This window comes from Oncorhynchus nerka, linkage group LG1 (genome assembly GCF_034236695.1).
Source record: "Oncorhynchus nerka isolate Pitt River linkage group LG1, Oner_Uvic_2.0, whole genome shotgun sequence".
Lineage (NCBI taxonomy): Eukaryota > Metazoa > Chordata > Actinopteri > Salmoniformes > Salmonidae > Oncorhynchus > Oncorhynchus nerka.
Window position 1 is genome coordinate 34,468,660 of NC_088396.1, and position 19,356 is coordinate 34,488,015.

The 19,356-nt window shown below is 45.5% G+C and overlaps 1 protein-coding gene across 1 annotated transcript; it reads left to right on the plus strand.

Annotated features, from left to right (window-relative positions):
* Positions 1-4: 4 nt before the first annotated feature.
* On the plus strand, positions 5-18,968 carry LOC135565367 (titin-like). The gene is made up of 31 exons (XM_065012188.1): positions 5-284; positions 394-545; positions 737-884; positions 1,004-1,181; positions 1,268-1,389; positions 1,496-1,783; positions 1,900-2,196; positions 2,305-2,491; positions 2,640-2,755; positions 2,848-3,147; positions 3,959-4,258; positions 4,348-4,453; positions 4,541-4,737; positions 4,890-5,195; positions 5,297-5,575; positions 5,755-6,054; positions 6,210-6,512; positions 6,606-7,139; positions 7,269-7,571; positions 7,692-7,991; positions 8,154-8,450; positions 8,760-9,044; positions 9,395-9,688; positions 9,780-10,079; positions 10,204-10,512; positions 10,671-10,930; positions 16,829-17,258; positions 17,429-17,734; positions 17,986-18,167; positions 18,333-18,462; positions 18,646-18,968. The coding sequence occupies exons 1-31, from the start codon at positions 11-13 to the stop codon at positions 18,966-18,968; spliced, it is 8,106 nt and encodes a 2,701-aa protein (XP_064868260.1). The 5' UTR covers positions 5-10.
* Positions 18,969-19,356: the final 388 nt, after the last annotated feature.

The following is a 19,356-nucleotide window of genomic DNA, read 5'->3' on the forward strand; positions in this document are numbered from 1 at the left end:
CGGCCCCACAATGGACCTGAGTGGATTCAAGGATGGCCTTGAGGTCATTGTTCCCCATCCCCTTACTATCCGTGTCCCTATCTCTGGATATCCCACACCACACGCAAAGTGGAGCTTCGCTGATAAGGAGCTCACTGCTGGTGAACGTGTTTACATGATTACAAAGAGTACCTACGTAGAACTGACCGTCACTCCAAGTGTGCGTCCAGACAGAGGTGTATACGCTCTGACCCTGGAGAATGATATTACCAGTTGCTCAGGAGAGATTGAAGTCAATGTTATCGGTAAGTGACGTGATGAGTCTTGTGGTGAAACACAACATACTGTATCTTGATATTGTCAACTGCAAGACCCTACTTTTCCCTTCATATCTCTCTTTTTCTATTTGTTCAGCATCCCCAAGTGCACCCAAAGACTTTAAGGTTGCCGAGGTGACCAGACAGCATGTGCACCTGATGTGGGAGGCACCAGAGCATGATGGAGGAAGCCCTCTGACTGGGTACCAGATTGAGAAACGTGACGTATCCCGCAAGACCTGGGTCAAGGTATGGATGAACATAAGTCTTCAAACCACCCAGCAATATACATGTAATAACTTACTTATTTAGTCCTCTTTGTCCCGGTTGGGACAAACAATCTTTTGTAAGCTTTCTTTGGCCACAGCTTGTACCCTGTTATACATGAAATATTATTAAGATAAACATAATAACACGTGCCACTGACTGTCTTTCCCCAGGTGATCACTGGTGTTCAAGACCAGGAGTTCACTGTCACTGATGTTGTTGAGGGCAAAGAATATCTGTTCAGGGTTACTGCCTGCAACAAGTGTGGCCCAGGAGAGCCTGCCTACATTGACGAGCCAGTCAATGTGTCCTCCCCTGCCAGTAAGTATTCACTAAGTACAGTAGCAGGGACAATGCCTATGCTGTGCACACAAGTGAAGGGAAGTTAATCTATTGTTTCGATGTCTCAGTCATTGACATACCTGTCATTTGAATTGTAGCTGTGCCAGACTCACCTGAGAACCTGAAATGGAGGGACAAGACAGCATCTGGCATCTTTCTGACCTGGGAACCACCCAAGTGGGACGGCGGCACCGGAATCAGGGGCTACAACATAGAAAGATGCCAGCGTGGGACAGACAACTGGGAATCCTGCGGAGATCAGGTCCCTGAGTTTAAGTAAGTGGAACTACAGACAAAAGGCTCCAAGTTGGTTGTTAAAAATCATTTTGTTCAAGTAAGACTAACATCTTACTTTCTCTTAGATTGCAAGTGACTGGTCTGATTGAGGGACAGTGGTATGCCTACCGCGTGAAGGCCTTGAACAGACTGGGTGCCAGCAAACCCTGCAAGGCTACAGATGAGATATTGGCTGTTGATCCTAAAGGTATGTTTTGTATAAATGCTCCACGTTTGTATATGTATTGTGAATAATCCTGCATAGTGGCGGAAATATGTTTCTGTATAATCTGTATAACACATTTTCTGTATAGACCCCCCAGAGATTCTTCTGGATGTCAAGTGTCTTGCTGGACTGACCGTCAAAGCTGGATCTAAGATCGAGCTTCCAGCTGATGTTCTTGGAAAGCCCGTACCTAAAGTGAAATGGACCAAGGGTGATGTGGTCCTGAAGGGAGACGATAGAGTCTCTATTGACGACAAGCCTGGTCACTCCGTCATTACGATCAGCAAGACAACGAGAGAGGATACAGCTACCTACATCATTGAAGCCCACAACAGCTGTGGTCGTGCTACTGCAACCATTGACGTCAACATTCTAGGTACCCTATTTTGTTATCTTTTTTTGTGAAGAGTGTCTAACCTTTTTCTGAGGAAACACTCCTTTAAAAAATATATTTTTAATGTTCTAACATTGTTTTCTATTTGTCTTGAACAGATAAGCCTGGTCCTCCAGCTGCGTTTGATATCTCTGAGATCACCAACAAGTCCTGTTTCCTGGCCTGGAACCCTCCCAGAGATGATGGAGGTGCAAAGGTCACCAACTACATTGTGGAGAGTAGAGCCGTAGACAGCGAAATCTGGCACAAGCTCTCCTCCACTGTCAAAGAGACTAACTACAAGGCCCTCAACCTTACGGCCTTCAAGGAGTACATCTTCAGAGTGTTCGCTGAGAACCAGTTTGGTATTGGTGTGCCAGCGGAACATATGCCAATTATTGCCAGATACGCCTTCGGTATGTTAAGTTTATGTTTGTATTTAGTTCAGGCAATATATTTATTTTCTTTCTAGTATTATTTTGTGCAGTGGGTTGTTGCTAAAATTGTCTTTAACTGTTTTTCAGATTCTCCCGGTGCACCAACCAAGCTGGAGCCTTCCGATATTGTTAAAGATGGCCTGACTCTGAATTGGTATGAGCCTGAAGAGGATGGTGGTAGTCCTATCACTGGATACTGGGTTGAGAGGTTTGAACCAGATCAGAACAGATGGATCAGATGCAACAAGATCCCAATCATAGACACCACATACAGGTAAGACGCTAGAATACATTTAGGTAATGAACACCGTAATGTTTCAATTTTGGTAATTGAAGGCAGTAATGGCCACATTGATTTAATTTCTGGTTGATGCTATTGATTTGATGGTTGGGTTGGTTATTTGATTGTTTCTGATTTGCAGAGTCAAAGGACTACCCACAAGGAAGAAGTATAAGTTCAGAGTCATGGCTGAGAATCTCGCCGGACCTGGAAAATCAAGCAAGGAAACTGACCAGATATTGGTCAAGGATCCTATTGGTAATACTTCCAACATATTTTGTTAACAGACCATTGATCTTTTATGAAATGTGATGTCATTGACCAAAACAACATGTTGTCTATTCCTACAGATCCTCCATGGGCTCCTGGTAAGCCAACCGTAAAAGACGTGGCAAAGACCTCTGCCTTCCTGCAGTGGACCAAGCCTGAGCACGATGGTGGCGCCAAGATCGAGGGCTACATCATTGAACTCCTGAAGAGTGGAACTGAGCAATGGGTCCGTGTTTCAGAGGGAATCAATATCCTGGAGCACTCCCTGAGAGGCCTGATGGACAGACAGGAGTACTCCTTCAGGGTCCTTGCTGTCAACATCGCTGGGGAGAGTGAGCCCAGCGATCCTAGCGATCCAGTTCTGTGCAAGGAGAGACTCAGTAAGTAACTGACTGTGTCCCAAATCAATCAATCAAATGTATTTATAAAGCCCTTTTTACATCAGCAGATGTCACAAAGTGCTTATACAGAAACCCAGCCTAAAACACCAAACAGCAAGCAATGCAGATGTAGAAGCATAGTGGCTAGGAAAAAAAACCTAGAAAGGCAGGAAAAGGCAAGAAACCTAGAGAGGAACCAGGCTCTGAGGGGTAGCCAGTCCTCTTCTGGCTGTGCCGGGTTGAGATTATTAGAGTACATGGCCATTAAGGCCAGATTGTTCATCAAGATGTTCAAACGTTCATAGATGACCAGCAGGGTCAAATAATAATCACAGTGGTTGTAGAGGTTGTAACAGGTCAGCACCTCAGAAGTAAATGTCGGGTTGGCTTTTCGTAGCCAAGCAAATGGCACCCTAATCCGTTTATAATGCTATGGTCAAAATTAGTGCACTACAGATGTAGGATCTTAATTTGAGCCAGTTTGCTACAGGAGGAAAATTATTCGGCCACAACAGGAAATGTGAATTATTATGTGGATTATAATCAATTAACATTTTTGAAGGGGTTGTTACGTTTTTTGTAAGGGAAAATCAAGTCAAATACATTACATGTTTTAAATTTCCTGCATTGCAGGAAAGTTCTCCTGCAACAGGGTGATCAAATTAAGATCCTACATCTGTATATAGGTAATATGGTGTCCCATTGTGACACACAGACTGAGATAGTTTCCATCTGAAGCTGTTCAGTGTATCATGGTTGGTTAGCTGAGTTGATGGTTTCTGATGACTCATGCTTGTCAATTCATTTCCAGATCCTCCTACACCCCCACGCTGGATGAATGTCATCACCGTCACCAGGAACAGTGCTGAGCTGAAGTGGACAGTACCAGAGAAGGATGGTGGTTCACCCATCACCAACTACATTGTTGAGAAGAGGGATGTCAGGCGTAAGGGCTGGCAGACAGTGGACACCACTGTGAAGGAGCTGAAGTACACTGTCACTCCACTTAACGAGGGCTCTCTCTATGTGTTCCGTGTGGCTGCTGAGAACGCTGTTGGCCCCAGTGAATTCTGTGAACTGGAAGACTCCATTATGGCTAAAGATACTTATAGTAAGATCATAGTTTATGCGTATAGTATTCTGTAACTGTTGTTCACTTACAACATGCATAGGTTGCTAAGTACTGTTTCCTATTATCAGCTACCCCTGGACCACCATATAATCTCTCTGTCAATGGTGTGTCAAAGAGACATGTTGACCTGCAATGGGATGCCCCCAAGAATGATGGTGGCAGACCAGTTCTGAGGTAAAGATTGATCAACTTTAGTTTTTAGGAGTGTCATATTGTCATATAAGCGTGTTTATAACATTTGGGAATATTTTCGTGCGTCAGATACTCCATTGAGAAGAAGGAGAAACTTGGTACCCGCTGGGTAAAGTGTGGAAAGACCTCAGGTGATGACTGCAAGTACAGAGTGACAGACGTCATTGAAGGAACCGAGGTTCAGTTCCAGGTCCGCGCTGAGAATGAGGCCGGTGCTGGACATCCTAGTGAATCAACAGAAATCATTGCTATTGAAGATCCAACAGGTGGGGTTTTATCCGTTTTTAAAGTGAAAACTGTGTATTATGGTTACATTTGTCTGACTTGCATGAGTAATCTATTAGGTATAGTCTAGTTCCCAATGAAGCAACCCACATCTCCAAGATTATTATCATTGTCTCTGCATTACCTTTTATAGGTGTACCCTCTCCTCCAATTGAGCTTCATATCACTGAAGCCAGCAGAGACCATTTGTGTGTTGCTTGGAGACCACCAGAGAGAACTGGTGGCAGTGCTGTAACTGGCTACCATATTGAGCTGTGTGAGGCTGGCACTGAGAAGTGGATGAGAATCAACTCTCGCCCAATCAAGGAGCTCAAATACAAAACAGAGGAGGGCATCACCCCAGAGAAACAATATGTCCTGAGAGTCCGTGCCATCAACTCTGTTGGAGTTAGTGAGCCATCTGATATCTCTGAGAAGGTCTACGCCAAGGACCCTGACTGTAAGTAAACCTTCCATAATGTATATTTACCATTCCGTAATAATAGCCTTCCCAGAAATGCATGAAATACTGATATCTGATTATATTTTTCCCTCATGAAGGCATCCCAACCCTTGAGTTTCAAACAAAGGACATTGTGATTGTTGAGGGAGAGAAGTGGCATCTCCCCATCCCATTCAGAGCAGTACCCAAGCCCAAGATAACCTGGCACAAAGACGGAAAGGAGCTGAAGGATGATGAGAGAATGAGCTTCAGACAGGAGTACCTCTCCTGTCACCTGGAGATCGAGAGCTGTCTGCATTCAGACTCTGGCCAGTACAAGGTCACCCTGGAAAACTCCCTCGGAGCTAGCAGTGGAACAATTAATGTTAAAGTTGTTGGTACGTTTCAGTGTCAAAATACTATTATATTACTATACTATGATATTCCATGGTGTCCCTAATAGCGTAATCATTACATTTGACATATTTGATCCTGAAAATATTTGAAATTTTGGTTACTAGTACAGGCATACTACAACCATCAAGATCGACTTTTCATATCCATTTTATTTTGACAGGCCTGCCCGGTCCCTGCAAAGACATTGTTGCCAGTGAAATCACCAAGAGTTCTTGCAAGGTTTCCTGGGATCCTCCCAACTATGATGGTGGTAGCCCTGTTCTCCACTATGTGCTACAGCGCAGAGAGGCAGGCCGGAGGACCTACGTCAACATGATGTCTGGAGAGAACAAGGTCAGCTGGCCTGTCAAGGATCTGATCCCCAATGGAGAGTACTACTTCCAGGTCAAAGCTGTCAACAAGATTGGTGGCGGGGAGTATCTTGAGCTCCGCAACCCTGTGATTGCAGAGGATCAGAAGCGTGAGTGAAATATTTGTTTTTTGTCCAAGGAATACATTGATTGATAACAGGTGCAACTCTTGCTCACAATTAAAGTGAATTGTATTATCCAAGCACGCCTACATTTCAAAAGAGGTGTATTGAATTTATGAAATGTTCCTTGTTCAAAATTTAAGAGAGCCCTGACCCTCCACTGGATGTTGAGACCCACAACCCTACTTCCAAGACTATCACCCTCACATGGAAACCTCCTATGTATGACGGGGGCTGCAAGATTATGGGCTACGTTCTGGAGATGATGATGAAGGGTGATGAGAACTTCACAAGATGCAACGACTTCCTTGTGCCTGTGCTGTCCTACACAGTGAGGAATCTCAGGGAGGGAAAACAATACCAGTTCCGTGTACGAGCTGAGAACGCTGCCGGAGTCAGCGACCCATCACGCAGCACACCAATGGTGAAGGCTTCTGATGCTGTCGGTAAGGAAGGATACATCTTGTTCAAACCATCCCAATGCTACGATTTTTCAGACCGGTAATTTGTCATTTCTAAATGTGTTTGTTTCTTTTCAGAAACACCCAAGGTGTTCCTCAGTGGAAGCCTGCAGTCCGGTATGAGCATCAAAAGAGGTGCTCAGATCAGACTGGGCGCCAACATCTCTGGATCCCCATACCCTCAAATCACATGGTACAGGAACGACATCGTCATTAGACCAGAAGCCATGAAGAAGAGACCAGAAAAACCCATTGTTAAAAAGAAGAAGGAGGAAAAGAAGGAAGTGAAGGAAGGAGAAAAGAAGGAAGGAGAAGTAAAGGAGGGTGAAAAGAAGGAGGTGAAAGATGAAGAAAAGAAGGAAGTCAAGGAGGGAGAGGTTGAGGTCCCAGCTACTGAGGCCCCAGCTGCAGAGCCTGCCCCTGAGGAGCCTGAGGAGGAGGAACTCCCTGACTACCCAACCCTCCAGGAACGTCTCACCATCCACGACAAGAAGAGGGGAGAATCCTCTTGCATTGTCAGGGACACCATCAGGGGTGACCACGGAGTGTACACTATCAAGGTTGAGAACGACCATGGTATTGCCTCTGCAACTTGTGAAGTCAATGTGCTAGGTGAGATATCAGCTTCTTTTAACATTTATACATTTTTTTATTAATTTAGTAGGGTTGTTGCCATTCGTAGTTATTTTTCAACCACATTTTGGAAACCTAATATAAAACCTCATATTTTACAACTTACAGATGCGCCTGGACCTGCAATCAACTTCCGGTTTGAGGAGATCAGGAAGAACTCTGTCATCTGCAAGTGGGATCCTCCCATGGATGATGGTGGCAGTGATATCCTGAACTACACCTTGGAAAAAAAGGACAACTCCAAGGTGGAGATCGGATGGATCACCGTAACCTCAACACTCAGGGGATGTAGATACCCCGTGACCAAACTGATAGAGAAGAAGGAGTACATCTTCCGGGTCACTGCTGAGAACAAGTTTGGTCCTGGACCACCATGCATTTCTAAGCCACTTATTGCCAAGAATCCATTCGGTAAAGCATTTATTTTTAAGAGTTTTATCATGACTGATGTCAGTTCAACCAGTTTTTCTAATCTGCCTTAGTTAGATTGTACTTTGTTCTTACAACTGTGATTTTAACTTCTTATTCTAGACCCACCAGAGGGTCCTGGGAAGCCTGAGATTGATGGCATCACAGCCAACTCCATGCTGGTTAGCTGGGAGGAGCCAAGTGACATGGGCAGCCCCATTCTGGGTTACTGGGTAGAGCGGCGTGAGATCAACAGCACCCACTGGACCAGAGTCAACCGGGTTATTTTGGAGGATACGGAACTTAACGTGGAAGGCCTACTGGAAGGTCTGACATACATCTTCAGGGTGGCTGCTGAGAACCAAGCTGGGCCTGGGAAGTTCAGCATCCCGTCTGATCCTATGACATGCCAGGATCCAATCTGTAAGTCAACAAGATTATGATACCATACCTTTTAATGTCCATTTGCATGGAAATTCATTTTGTGAGGTTAAGCATACAAAATAGACCAAATCAATACACTATAATATAATACAACACTGATTCATTATCTAGCAATGATAAGTTGATGTGTTTTTCACATAGTGCCACCTGGGCCACCGTTCCCAAGAATCACTGATACCACGGAGTCTTCCATCGACGTGGAATGGGATCCTCCTGCCTCCAACGGAGGTGGAGACATCCTGGGATACCATGTTGACAAAACCCTAGCAGGCACCAAAGACTGGTCCCGCTCCACAGAGAGACCCTGGAAGACCCGGGTCTTCACTGTGTATGGAGTCAGAGAGGGAGCCAAGTACCTGGTCCGTGTGATCGCAGTCAATGGAGCCGGTGAAGGAACTCCTGGCTTGACTGAATCAGTCTTTGTCAGAGATCCTAAAGGTAACAGTAATCAGAAAGCTTACAATGTCAACAAATGTATGCTTAATACAATACAACCATGGAGGCTTGTGTAACATTGAATTGGAGGACGGGCTCATTGTAATGGCTGGAATGGAATGAATTGAATAGTATCAAATCCTGCTGTTCCATTCATTCCATACCAGACATTACTACTAGTCGACCTCCCTTCATTTAGTCTCCATGAAAATGTTCAAGCGTCTTTGGGTTTTTGAAAAGCTCTATATAAGTCCCATGTATTATTATTTTTACAACTTAGCTAACGTTGATGAACGTTGATTGTGTCTACAGAGGCTCCAGTGGTGGAGCTGGATCTCACTGTGAGGAATGGCGTAATGATCAGAGCTGGGGAGCCACTGATACTGCCTGCCCTGGTCACTGGTAGACCTCCACCAGACATCAAATGGACCAAAGATGACGGTCCACCGGACAAAAACCACGTCGAGATAGAAAATGTTGGAAAGGAAAGCATTCTGAGTATCAAGGCTGCCACAAGAAAGGATCCTGGCAAATACCAGATCAGTGCCAGGAACAACAGTGGAATCAAGTCTACATGGACAAGGGTTGAAGTCATGGGTACGTGTTTTGGATTCTGTATTAGCTATATGACATCACTAGAACATTTTGAGCATATTTCACATTTGGACGTACTTTGATGACGTAAAGCTAGGATTAGAGTTAGAGGATAGTTGGTTGAATAGTTTTTAATAGTTAGTGGAACATCTATAAACCAAAATAAATAAAAAGTCAAATCAAAATAATAATAATGTGTCACCTTACATGTTGTAGACTAGCACCCTGTCCAGGGGTGTTCTTCAAGCTGCCTCAGGCTCCTGCACTATGGGCCATTCTGGCTCAGACAAAGCTACGTACCAACACACATGTTGTTTTACTTGGATGTAACACTTTGACTTCTCCTCTGTCAGATGTTCCCGGGCCTGTGCTGGACCTGAAGCCTGTGGTGGTAACCAGGAAGCTGATGATTCTGAACTGGTCCGATCCTGATGACGATGGCGGCAGTGATCTGACCGGCTTCATCATTGAGAGAAGGGATCCCAAGATGCACACATGGAGACAGCCCATAGAGACACCCTCATCTAAGTGTGAGATTGTGGGTATTGTTGAAGGGCAGGAGTACATCTTCCGGGTCGTAGCGAAGAACAAGTTTGGCTGTGGCCCTCCCGTTGATTTGGGCCCTATTGCTGCAGTGGATCCCAAAGGTAATGTCTATATATTGTTGCGTCATGATATGTTTGATGTTTTCTGTGCAGGTCAGATCATTAATTGTCAATCACTATATTTTCATTGAAGCTCCACCAACTTCACCTGAGAGATTCCACTACACTGAGAGGACAAAGACTTCCATCAGCCTTGCCTGGAGGCCTCCCCGCAATGAAGGAGGCAGTCCAATCTTGGGCTACTTTGTTGAGAAGAAGAAGCACGATGCCCCAGCATTTGAGCCTTGTAACACAGAGATGTGCAAGGACCTCTTCATGACCGTCGAGAACCTCGAGGAGCTGTTTATGTATGAGTTCCGTGTCAAGGCTGTCAATTTAATTGGATCAAGTGAACCTGGAATTCCACTCACCATTGTCATTCAAGATGATGAACGTAAGTCCTCCTAGTTCTATGTTCTTGTTTTTTCCCACATATGCTAAAATAGTAAACACATTGAATTTAATTGGACTGAATTTAATTGAATAAACTTGTCACTGAGTTGCTCCTTCTATTTCAGTTCCTCCTACTGTGAGGATGTTGAAGACCTTCAAGGGAGATGCCATCACTGTCAAGAAGGGAGAGCCTATTGAAATCCCTGCTGAGGTGACTGGTCTTCCAATGCCCAAGGTTGAATGGTTGAAGGATGAGGTGATTATTTTAGAGCCCACTGAGACTCTGTTGATGGACACCAAGGAAATCAACAGAATGCAGTGCAATACCAAGCTCAGTATCCCTGCAGCAGCAAGACTGGACAAAGGCATCTTTACAGTGATCGCCTCCAACCGTCTTGGGTCGGCTAGTCACACCATCAAGGTTAAGGTGTTAGGTAAGTGATCTGATATTATGTATATTTAGTGAATCAGTATAGACGAAGCAATTAGCTCACTTTTCTGCAAGAAAAATAACATAACAATTAGCAAAAGGAAGGTATTGTAGTTGACTGACTGTTTTCTGACCTCTTTTTCATCTAATTGTTGTTCACAGACCGTCCTCTGCCACCTAGGAATGTGAATATTGGTAACATCAAGGCTGAGTCCTGCTATCTAACCTGGGACGCACCAGAGGACGATGGAGGAAGTGAGCTCACTAACTACATTGTTGAGAAGCTGGACATTCTTCCTGAGGAGGAACCTGAAGAAGAATATGAGGATTCTGAGGATGAGGAGCCTAAACCTAAGCCTGAGCCTAGACCCGTTCCTGTATGGACGGTGATCACCAACAGCATCATTGAGAAACGATTCGGGGTCAGTATATGTTTGAAAACATGAAACAGATTGATATAACATTTGGTAACATTTTAGTTCAAACCTGCCAGTATAATGCTTAATAACAGGCCTTAAGCATGTATGGTAGAGGTCTTCACTGCTCCACCTTTTCTGCTGTTTCCCTCACGCGGATTGGACCGGGTGTGGACCCGACCGGGGTCAGGTCTGGTTAGGTCTGTTCGGACCAGGTCTCTATCTTTTAAAAATGTATTTATTTAGGTAGGGTCCAGGTAGGAATGCCCCAGTTCTGGACATGTGAAGACTTTATAATGTCTTAAATGGAGGCATGTAACATGTTGTCTCAAATCGCATTTTATTTGTCACATGCGCCAAATCCAGCTAGTATACCGTGAAACGCTTGCTTACGGGCCCTTCCCAACGATGCAGAGTAAACAAATAAATATAGTAACACAAGAAGAATAAAATAAACAAGAATAGAGCTATATACAGGGAGTACCAGTACCAGATCAATGTGCAGAGGTACAAGGTATTTGAGGTAGATATGTACAGTACATGAACGCAGGATAAAGTGACTACTGTAGTAAAGTAACCTTTTACAGTAGTGGGCTAAATCAGAGTCACACAAATCTACCTTTTCTTTGTAGTCTTAAACAAATCTACTTGTCAGATATAGAGTTGAAATGTAATTCATTTTGTGTGCCTCCCTCACAGAAGACTAAAATATAAAACATACAAAACATATAAAACTGTTATAAACATATAAACACCCGATTTTCAGCGTTTTCTTTTAAATAATGTTTTTTAATTATGAAAAATATCAAAAGCATTACACCCATGGCCTCCCAGGTGGCGCAGTGGTTAAGGGTACTGCAGCGCCAGCTATGCCACCAGAGACCCTGGGTTCGCGCCAAGGCTCTGTTGTAACTGGCCGCGACCGGGAGGTCTGTGGGGCGACGCACAATTGGACTAGCGTTGTCCGGGTTAGGGAGGGCTTGGCCGGTAGGGATATCCTTGTCTCATCGCGCACCAGCGACTCCTGTGGCGGGCTGGGCGCAGTGTACGGGAATTGTAGCGATGAGACAAGATAGTAGCTAACAATTGGATACCATGAAATTGGGGAGAAAAAGGGGTAAAAATTCAACAACAAAATTTTTATAAAAAAAAACATTACACCCATTAGGCCACTAGAGGGGGCGATTTGGTCATTTGACTTCAGGAAAGAGCGACAGAATAGAGTAGCACCAGCAAATGACGTGTGTGTAATGTGTATGTATGAACAGTACCAGTCAAAAATTTGGACACACCATTCAAGGGTTTTTCTTTATTTTTACTATTTCTACATCGTAGAATAATAGTGAAGACATCAAAACTATGCAATAACACATATGGAATCATTTACATTTACATTTAAGTCATTTAGCAGACGCTCTTATCCAGAGCGACTTACAAATTGGTGCATTCACCTTATGACATCCAGTGGAACAGTAGTGCATCTAAATCTTTTAAGGGGGGTGAGAGGGATTACTTTATCCTATCCTAGGTATTCCTTAAAGAGGTGGGGTTTCAGGTGTCTCCGGAAGGTGGTGATTGACTCCGCTGTCCTGGCGTCGTGAGGGAGTTTGTTCCACCATTGGGGGGCCAGAGCAGCGAACAGTTTTGACTGGGCTGAGTGGAAACTGTACTTCCTCAGTGGTAGGGAGGCGAGCAGGCCAGAGGTGGATGAACGCAGTGCCCTTGTTTGGGTGTAGGGCCTGATCAGAGCCTGGAGGTACTGAGGTGCCGTTCCCCTCACAGCTCCGTAGGCAAGCACCATGGTCTTGTAGCGGATGCGAGCTTCAACTGGAAGCCAGTGGAGAGAGCGGAGGAGCGGGGTGACGTGAGAGAACTTGGGAAGGTTGAACACCAGACGGGCTGCGGCGTTCTGGATGAGTTGTAGGGGTTTAATGGCACAGGCAGGGAGCCCAGCCAACAGCGAGTTGCAGTAATCCAGACGGGAGATGACGAGTGCCTGGATTAGGACCTGCGCCGCTTCCTGTGTGAGGCAGGGTCGTACTCTGCGGATGTTGTAGAGCATGAACCTACAGGAACGGGCCACCGCCTTGATGTTAGTTGAGAACGACAGGGTGTTGTCCAGGATCACGCCAAGGTTCTTAGCGCTCTGGGAGGAGGACACAATGGAGTTGTCAACCGTGATGGCGAGATCATGGAACGGGCAGTCCTTCCCGGGAGGAAGAGCAGCTCCGTCTTGCCGAGGTTCAGCTTGAGGTGGTGATCCGTCATCCACACTGATATGTCTGCCAGACATGCAGAGATGCGATTCGCCACCTGGTCATCAGAAGGGGGAAAGGAGAAGATTAATTGTGTGTCGTCTGCATAGCAATGATAGGAGAGACCGTGTGAGGTTATGACAGAGCCAAGTGACTTGGTGTATAGCGAGAATAGGAGAGGGCCTAGAACAGAGCCCTGGGGGACACCAGTGGTGAGAGCACGTGGTGTGGAGATGGATTCTCGCCACGCCACCTGGTAGGAGCGACCTGTCAGGTAGGACGCAATCCAAGCGTGGGCCGCGCCGGAGATGCCCAACTCGGAGAGGGTGGAGAGGAGGATCTGATGGTTCACAGTATCGAAGGCAGCCGATAGGTCTAGAAGGATGAGAGCAGAGGAGAGAGAGTTAGCTTTAGCAGTGCGGAGCGCCTCCGTGATACAGAGAAGAGCAGTCTCAGTTGAATGACTAGTCTTGAAACCTGACTGATTAGGATCAAGAAGGTCATTCTGAGAGAGATAGCGGGAGAGCTGGCCAAGGACGGCACGTTCAAGAGTTTTGGAGAGAAAAGAAAGAAGGGATACTGGTCTGTAGTTGTTGACATCGGAGGGATCGAGTGTAGGTTTTTTCAGAAGGGGTGCAACTCTCGCTCTCTTGAAGACGGAAGGGACGTAGCCAGCGGTCAGGGATGAGTTGATGAGCGAGGTGAGGTAAGGGAGAAGGTCTCCGGAAATGGTCTGGAGAAGAGAGGAGGGGATAGGGTCAAGCGGGCAGGTTGTTGGGCGGCCGGCCGTCACAAGACGCGAGATTTCATCTGGAGAGAGAGGGGAGAAAGAGGTCAGAGCACAGGGTAGGGCAGTGTGAGCAGAACCAGCGGTGTCGTTTGACTTAGCAAACGAGGATCGGATGTCGTCGACCTTCTTTTCAAAATGGTTGACGAAGTCATCTGCAGAGAGGGGGAGGGGGGGGAGGGGAGGAGGATTCAGGAGGGAGGAGAAGGTTGCAAAGAGCTTCCTAGGGTTAGAGGCAGATGCTTGGAATTTAGAGTGGTAGAAAGTGGCTTTAGCAGCAGAGAGAGAAGAGGAAAATGTAGAGAGGAGGGAGTGAAAGGATGTCAGGTCCGCAGGGAGGCGAGTTTTCCTCCATTTCCGCTCGGCTGCCCGGAGCCCTGTTCTGTGAGCTCGCAATGAGTCGTCGAGCCACGGAGCGGGAGGGGAGGACCGAGCCGGCCTGGAGGATAGGGGACATAGAGAGTCAAAGGATGCAGAAAGGGAGGAGAGGAGGGTTGAGGAGGCAGAATCAGGAGATAGGTTGGAGAAGGTTTGAGCAGAGGGAAGAGATGATAGGATGGAAGAGGAGAGAGTAGCGGGGGAGAGAGAGCGAAGGTTGGGACGGCGCGATACCATCCGAGTAGGGGCAGTGTGGGAAGTGTTGGATGAGAGCGAGAGGGAAAAGGATACAAGGTAGTGGTCGGAGACTTGGAGGGGAGTTGCAATGAGGTTAGTGGAAGAACAGCATCTAGTAAAGATGAGGTCGAGCGTATTTCCTGCCTTGTGAGTAGGGGGGAAGGTGAGAGGGTGAGGTCAAAAGAGGAGAGGAGTGGAAAGAAGGAGGCAGAGAGGAATGAGTCAAAGGTAGACGTGGGGAGGTTAAAGTCGCCCAGAACTGTGAGAGGTGAGCCGTCCTCAGGAAAGGAGCTTATCAAGGCATCAAGCTCATTGATGAACTCTCCGAGGGAACCTGGAGGGCGATAAATGATAAGGATGTTAAGTTTGAAAGGGCTGGTAACTGTGACAGCATGGAATTCAAAGGAGGCGATAGACAGATGGGTAAGGGGAGAAAGAGAGAATGACCACTTGGGAGAGATGAGGATCCCGGTGCCACCACCCCGCTGACCAGAAGCTCTCGGGGTGTGCGAGAACAAGTGGGCAGACGAAGAGAGAGCAGTAGGAGTAGCAGTGTTGTCTGTGGTGATCCATGTTTCCGTCAGTGCCAAGAAGTCGAGGGACTGGAGGGAGGCATAGGCTGAGATGAACTCTGCCTTGTTGGCTGCAGATCGGCAGTTCCAGAGGCTACCGGAGACCTGGAACTCCACGTGGGTCGTGCGCGCTGGGACCACCAGATTAGGGTGGCCGCGGCCACGCGGTGTGGAGCGTGGAGCGTGTAGTAACCAAAAGAAGTGTTAAACAAATCAAAATGTATTGTTTATTTGGGATTCTTCAAAGTATCCACCCTTTGCCTTGATGACAGCTTCACTATTATTCTACAATGTAGAATGGTACTGGTACTGACTGGTACTGTATGTGTGGTTGTGTTGTGTTGTGTCGGTATGCTTGTCTGTGTGTGTGTGTGTGTGTGTGTGTGTGTGTGTGTGTGTGTGTGTGTGTGTGTGTGCGCGCGTACACTGAGTGCACAAAACATTAGGAACACCTGCTCTTTCCATTACATAGACTGACCACATAGACTGACCAGGTGAATCCAGGTAAAAGTTATGATCCCTAATTGATGTAATTTGTTAGATAAGTGTAGATGAAGGGGAGGAGACAGGTTAAATAATGATTTTTAAGCCTTGAGACAATTGTGTGCCATTCAGAGGATGAATGGACAAGACAAAATATCTAAGTGTCTTTGAACGGGGTATGGTAGTAGGTGCCAGGCGCACCGGTTTGTGTCAAGAACTGCAATGTTGCTGGGTTTTTCACTCAACAGTTTCCTGTGTGTATCAAGAATGGTCCACCACCCAAAGGACATCCAGCCAACTTGACATAACTGGAGGAAGCATTGAACTCAACACCAGCATCCCTGTGGAACACTTTCGAGTCCATGCCCCGACGAATTGAGGCTGTTCTGAGGGGAAAAGGGGGGCTGTACCTCAATATTAGCAAGGTGTTCTTAATGTTTTGTACACTCAGTATATGTAGTGTATGTGTGTGTGTCAATGAGTGTGTATATGGTATGTACTGTATATATAGTCTAGTGAGTGTACATAGGGTCAGTGCAAGATCTAGTCAATGCAGAGAGTTTGGGTACCATTAATTGACTATTTAGCAGTCTGGCTATTTAGCAGTCTTATGGCTTGGGAGTAGAAGCTGTCTCGGAGCCTGTTGGTCTGAGAGCCGATGCTGCGGTATCGTTTGTCGGACGATAGCAGAGTGAAAAGTCTATGGCTTTGTTGGCCAGAGTCATTGTCCATTTTTCAGGGCCTTCTTCTGACACCACCTGATATAGAGGTCAGTGCAGTTGCCATACAAAGCAGTGATGCAGCCAGTAAAGATGCTCTCTATGGTGCAGCTGTATAACTTTTTGAGGATCCTATGTCAAATATTTTCAGCCTCTCTATATACTGTATATCAAAGAAAACAACAGTGACATATATTGCAATAGGTTGAGACAGTTTCATGAATGATGTGGACTTCATTGAATCACCTGAAACCCCACCTCTTTAAGGAATACCTAGGATAGGATAAAGTAATCCTTCTCACCCCCCCCCCTTAAAAGATTTAGATGCACTATTGTAAAGTGGCTGCTCCACTGGATGTCATAAGGTGAATGCACCAATTTGTAAGTCGCTCTGGATAAGAGCGTCTGCTAAATGACTTAAATGTAAATGTAATTTAATGATTTACTAAATGTTTCCAAATGTCTTTTCAAAGGTTTGGAATCTGGAAACAGGTAGCCAGTGCCAGTTCAGAGTGAGAGCAGAGAACAGGTATGGACAGAGTGACGCCTGCGAGACAGAGGCCACCGTCATCAAGGATCTGTACGGACTCCCTGGTACTCCAGAGAAACCACAGATCGCAGAGCACACCAGGTCCTCCATGCTTGTGACATGGGACCCTCCACGAGACAACGGTGGATCCACTATCTCTGGCTACTGGCTAGAGAAGAGGGAGAAAGGTTCGTCTTATTGGGCTCGGGTTAACAAGGCCCCGGTGACGAAGCGTGCTCCTAAGCGCTGGGAGTTCCAGGTCGTTCGTATGATCGAGGGGTCTGCGTATGAGTTCCGTGTCATGGCTGTCAATATTGCCGGTATTGGACCCCCCAGTGGACCTTCCGATCCTGCATACGCAGTGGACCCTCTTAGTAAGTATCATTCTCCCTTTTTCTACAGGTTACAAGAACACAACCATTCTTTTAGCTGCTTTGGAAATAGTTTGGAAGAATATGTCAGTATGTGCCCTATTGACAGACACAGGATTGCCATGTAATAACCAGAGATGGTGACCTTGATATTTTCCCTCTGTGCCCCACAGTGAAACCCGGCATGCCAGCACCACCAGAGGTCGCAGACAAAACCAAGCACAGTGTCAGCCTCACATGGTCTCCACCTGAGAAAGACGGTGGAAGCTCCATCAAGGGTTACATCGTTGAGATCCAGGATGAAGCCTCTTCTGTTTGGAACAGAATCACTGATCTAGAGACTCTGCATGAGACCACTGAGATCACTGTCCCAAGTCTCAAAGAGCTGAAACACTACAAGTTCAGAGTCACAGCCGTCAATGACATCGGCGAGTCTGACCCAAGTCCCAAGACAGAAGTCCTAATTGAGGACGTACATGGTAATTAGACCTACTTATTCATCCATTTTGTAAAAATTTGTTTTTTTCAAGTCAGCAGTCAAGTTTTAAAGATTAACCACTTTCAGGAAAGCAAAAACCTTCATAGATGCATCATATGATACAGAACACATGCAAAACAAATTTGACTGATGGAGAAAATACTAAAAGATCGTTTTGGAGTGAAGTTTTCCTTCAATCAGTAGTCACAAGTTTATTGTTGTTTGTTTTAATGATGCCTTTTTATGTCACAGTGGAGCCGAAGATCCTTATCGATTGTGTTGTGGAAGATTTGCTGTGCGTCCGGGCTGGTCATTCCTTCAGAATCCCTGCCATTATCAAAGGGCGGCCCGTTCCTAAGGTGACCTGGGAATTCACTGGACCAGCAAAGACCCACAAGAAGAATCGCCTTCATGTCCTTCCAGTTGACTCAGAGGTAAGGCATAGTACAGATACAGCTCCCATACATCAAGTAGAGAGGAAGTAACACATAACCGTTGTTATAAGTAGTAAAATAATCATGTTGTCTGACCTTGATGTATAAATATGCAGATTTGACCTTTCTTTACCAGGAGTAATGAGTTAATTTTCCTTTGTTTAGCTTGAATCTACTGATACTACCGCAAACATCACTGTACCTGTGTGCTTGAGGACCCACTCTGGACGATACACCATCACAGCCAAGAACAAGGCGGGACAGAAACATGTCAACGTCAGAGTCAATGTTCTCGGTCAGTGATAAAAACGAGTGATCGAAAAGATCACACCCTTACACTGTCAAAAACCTGGGGGAAAAAATAGACAAAGGCTCATATCCAAATGTATATTATTTATTAGGACATAAAACATGAATGAGAAACACAACACGTATCCCATATAAGATGTATTAACGTCTGTTGGACTTCTGTTTTCAGACGTGCCTGGTGCTCCTAGAGAGCTCAAAGTAACTGACATCACCAGAGCTACTATGAGGCTGATCTGGAAACTGCCTGCTAACGACGGTGGCGAGAGGATCAAGAGTTACTTCATTGAGAAGAAGAATGTGACAGGAAAGGCCTGGACCATAGTAAACCAGTGCTGTTTCAGCCAGGCCTACGTTGTGGAGGGACTGCTGGAGGGACAGGAGTATGTGTTCCGTGTGCGGGCAGAGAACCGTCTGGGAATGGGACCTTTAACTGAGACCACTGAGCCTGCTAGGGCAAGAGACCCCATCTGTAAGTTTGAAATGAATGAATAACAAATTCAAATGTAGTAATATTCATTTGGAACAAAAGTGTCTGCTAAATTATATACAGTGTAAATATATATATATATATATATATATCTATATATATATATACACTACCGTTCAAAAGTTTGAGGTAAATAAATAAATCAGCCCTTTCCAGCTACTATAGTCATTTACAACATTAATAATGACTGCACTGTATTTATGATCAATTTGATGTTATTTTAATGGACAATTTTTAAAAATTTTCTTTAAAAAACAAGGACATTTCTAAGTGACCCCAAACTTTTGAACAGTACTGTATATATAGTAGTAATGCGTGATATGTACACATTAAAGTTCGTGAAACATAGGTTACACAGTGTACACCTTACTAGTAAGTTCCCATTTATATTCC